Genomic DNA, 3,572 nt, shown 5'->3' on the forward strand with positions numbered 1-3,572 from the left:
CTGAAGCCAGGTGGCTCCTAAGAAATCCCTCGGAGGGTTTGTGTGTGGATAGAGTCCCCTGGGCACTGGCAGAAGGGGTCTGGGGGAGGGAGGGCAGGGTCGGCCACGCTTTGTGGGGTGGGATGGGAGGAGTGGTGGGCGTCAGGCTGCGCTGGTGGAGGTGGGGATGGGATGCAATGGGAACGGCTCTGCGCTGGTAAAACAAAATCCTGCTGCCTCCTGGCACGGAGAGAAGGCGTGCTGCGTGGGGTTCAAAGGCAGCAGGTGCTCCTTTTGTTCTTTTGTTCTGCAAGCATCCTGAATCCAGAGCCAGCGAGGGTGGCAGGCTCCAGTGAAGCCGTGCCGTATTCCAGCTGCCTCTCCTGTGCAACCTGTCCGCAGCTGCCATCGCCCTTTCTGCCGTCACTCTTGAGGAAGGAACTGCTTTGCTTGTCAGCCGACAGTTTCCCTCCCTTTATACCATTCTGATGTTCTCCTTGCAGGGGTGTGAACACTTTTTCGCCAGAGGGGAGGCTGTTCCAAGTGGAGTATGCCATCGAGGCCATAAAGGTACCGTCAGCTCCAGCTGGTTGCCAATCTGGGGCATTAAGGGCCCTCTCAAACCCAGGTTGTGTCCGCTGGGGCTCCGGCTGTGCTCTGCAGCGAGGCGGGGTTTGGCCGGCTCCCAGGGCGGTACGCAACGCCGAGCGGGAGTTGCTGCCTTTCCTTGTAGGCGCTGCTCCTGCCTGCAGCTGCCCTGGCAGCTCTTGGGCAGCCTTTCGCCTCCGGTTTGGAGTAGGAGAGGCGTGTGCCAGTGTTTGATTCCTTCCGTCCAGCCCAGCCTCCCGCAGCTCTGCTCTTTTATGGGTCGTGAGGAATCAAAAGCCATTGATTTACCCCAAATCCAGGGGAATGTTCCCCTCCCTGTCTCCTCCCAACCAATTTACCCCCGAACCAAACAATCTGGAGATGCCAAGACCCAGATCAAACCTACTCAGAGATAATGCAGAAGCGAGAGGTTCTGAAGGCCGGGACTCTGCCTGCAGGAGTTCCCGCTGCCAGCGCCTCGGGCACCTCGCATCCGTAAACGTTTGTGTGCGGGCAGAGGAGCGCTCTGCTTTCTCTTTGCCTCCCTGAGCTGATGCTGTGTTCCCTCCTGGTCTGTCCACACTTTATCAAGAGGGATTCCTTTAAAAAAAACCCCAAAATGGCAACTTTTCTCCCACAGGGTCAGCTTTCCTTTCCTTAGCTCACTGCCGTTGCAGCTTGGAGGGGGTCACCATTTGCTCAGGTGAATTTTAAAACCTGAAGGTCAAGGTTCTTCTGAGCAAATGTTATGTGTTGTAGGGGTGCAGGAGGAGTGTTGATTTGTGTGCTGGTAGCTTCATGAACAAAAATACATCTGAAATGACATCGGGTGTCCCTTTGTCCTTTGGGGTTTGTGTGCGGCTGCGGGCTTAAAGGAGGAGAGTGCTGGGCAATGTCTGAAACCAGAAGGGTCCGCGGTGAGGAATTCCCCTCTGCCCGGCCTGTGCTTGCAGGTGTAGCTGCCTGGGGAATCTTGCTGCTAAAATTACACCTTAGAGCCTGACTCGGATATTCGGAGTCAGCATCTCCGCACCGCGGCTGGTGCAACTGTTCTGGTGAATTCCCCAGCGTGGAAAAGCTGCAAGTGGGGTGGGGACTGGTGGGAGCCCCTGAGATCTGCCCCCCATTGGCTGTGCCCACGCTGGCATCCGGCAGGATCAGGGTAAATCTTGGTGCAGTGTCGTCTGCGGGTGGTTAACTGCTGCCTGGAAAACAGCATGTGTGCACAGCTCTCGTTCCTGTTGTAGATTTTGTGGATAGAAGGACACTTGGGAGAGAAGGAGCTAGTGGAGGGAAAGGTGCCCGAGCCAGAAGTTCAGATGCAGTGAGAATTAAGGCTGTTATGTGAAATCCTCCTGTCTCGCTTTAAAATTTAATTTCTTCTTGCGAAGGGAGACTCGCCAGGCCTTTTTAGCTCATGAGGCTTTAAGCTGTAGGAAGGGATGTTGCTCAGGGAAGAGATTAATGATTTGGGTTCTGATGAACTCGTCGGCTGGGAAGTAGCACGGGTTCGACTTTCCCAGTTTCCTGGTTCAAGTTATAACATTTAAAATTTGTCGTGCAGGGTCTTGTGGGGGGGTTTCTGCGTTGGTGATGCAATTGTCTCCAAAACAAAACACCTCCAAATAATAGAAGGCAAAATTAGCGTTGTGCTGGTGATATTTCTGCGAGCTGTCGTGGCTCGATCCCGCATCGGGCGCAGCGGTGGTAACTGGGCGATGGTTTTCAGCTTGGTTCCACGGCCATCGGGATCCAGACCTCAGAGGGTGTCTGCCTGGCCGTGGAGAAGAGGATCACTTCCCCGCTCATGGAGCCCAGCAGCATCGAGAAGATCGTCGAAATCGATTCTCACATAGGTAAGGAGAAAGAAGTGAGCTTTGGGTGCTCCTCTAGGAGACCCCTGGGAGCATCCCTCAAGTTTTGGAGATGGAGATAAGACGCCTCTGTCCCCTGGGAGTTGCAGAAGCAGCATTTCAGCTCCAGCCTTCCCCGCAGGCAGCTCTGCTGAGCCCAGCGGGACTGCTCATCCCTCCCAGTAAACACCAGGTCCTGGTCACTGGTTTTCCAGGCTCCAGGCCAGCAGGACATAGTTACAGGAGCAGGAAGAGGCAGCTGAAGCACCCCCCTCATCTCGATGACCTCCCTCATGAAAGCTCATCCCAAATTTAGATCGGGGAGGCCAGGGAATGACTGCAAAAGGCTTGACGCGAGGCCAGGTTCTCTGGGAGCACTAATGTTAGTCCGTACCCCTGCTCGCAGCGGCTCCGGCAGCATGAGGGGCCCGCGCCGGGTTCATGACCAAATATGTCGCCTCGAAAAGCAGGAGACCTCCAAAATACCCACATTGTGATGACATGGGGCATGGAAGGACCTCTTGAAGAGTCTAGTTTCCTCCTCCCGTGTGCTTGCGGTACAGCCCTGCTCTTCCTGGAGCAGGATTGGTGCTGGAGGCTCCTGCTGCATCCCCCCAGCCCTCCCCGTGGAGGGGGTGAAGGAGTTCCCCTTCCCCGCGGGTTGTGTTCCTGGTGGTTTCTCTTGGAAGGCCTCAAATGCGGCTCCTTGAACCAGTTCAGATTTGAGGAGGGTGGGATGTGTGACTGGGAGAACTGGGTGATGTACCTGCCCTTCAGCTGGGCGTCCATCCTTCCTCTGGAGTAAATCCATCTGGATCCCATCCTCCTTCCCTTCCCGCCAGCTGCGGGGTAGGGCAGGGCTGTGTGCTCCCCCACAGGGACCTGCTCCACCCCGCAGCCTTTTGTGTGTCACCCTGGGCTTTGGGAAGGCTGGGGGAAGAGCGCAGCACAAATAACGGGTGAAATGACTCGTGTTCTCACTGTCTGATTCCAGGGTGTGCCATGAGCGGCTTAATAGCTGATGCAAAGACTTTAATCGATAAAGCGAGAGTGGAGACTCAGGTAAGACTTGACATTTCTCTTCTTAAAACAACAGCACTCATCTCAGGGGCATCTCTAACTAAGGAACTGAGGAAGTGCAATCTGGATGAT

At 55.3% G+C, this 3,572-nt stretch overlaps 1 protein-coding gene across 1 annotated transcript; it reads left to right on the forward strand.

The window, feature by feature from the left end:
* Positions 1 to 482: 482 nt before the first annotated feature.
* Positions 483 to 3,482, forward strand: LOC104467107 (proteasome subunit alpha type-5-like; the record flags this gene model as incomplete). Its single annotated transcript, XM_010080744.1, has 3 exons — positions 483 to 549; positions 2,297 to 2,423; positions 3,415 to 3,482. Coding segments are annotated over 3 exons (262 nt in total), but the record flags the coding sequence as incomplete, so codon positions are not given.
* Positions 3,483 to 3,572: the final 90 nt, after the last annotated feature.

This window comes from Pterocles gutturalis, unplaced genomic scaffold (genome assembly GCF_000699245.1).
Source record: "Pterocles gutturalis isolate BGI_N339 unplaced genomic scaffold, ASM69924v1 scaffold36299, whole genome shotgun sequence".
Classification (NCBI taxonomy): Eukaryota; Metazoa; Chordata; class Aves; order Pterocliformes; family Pteroclidae; genus Pterocles; species Pterocles gutturalis.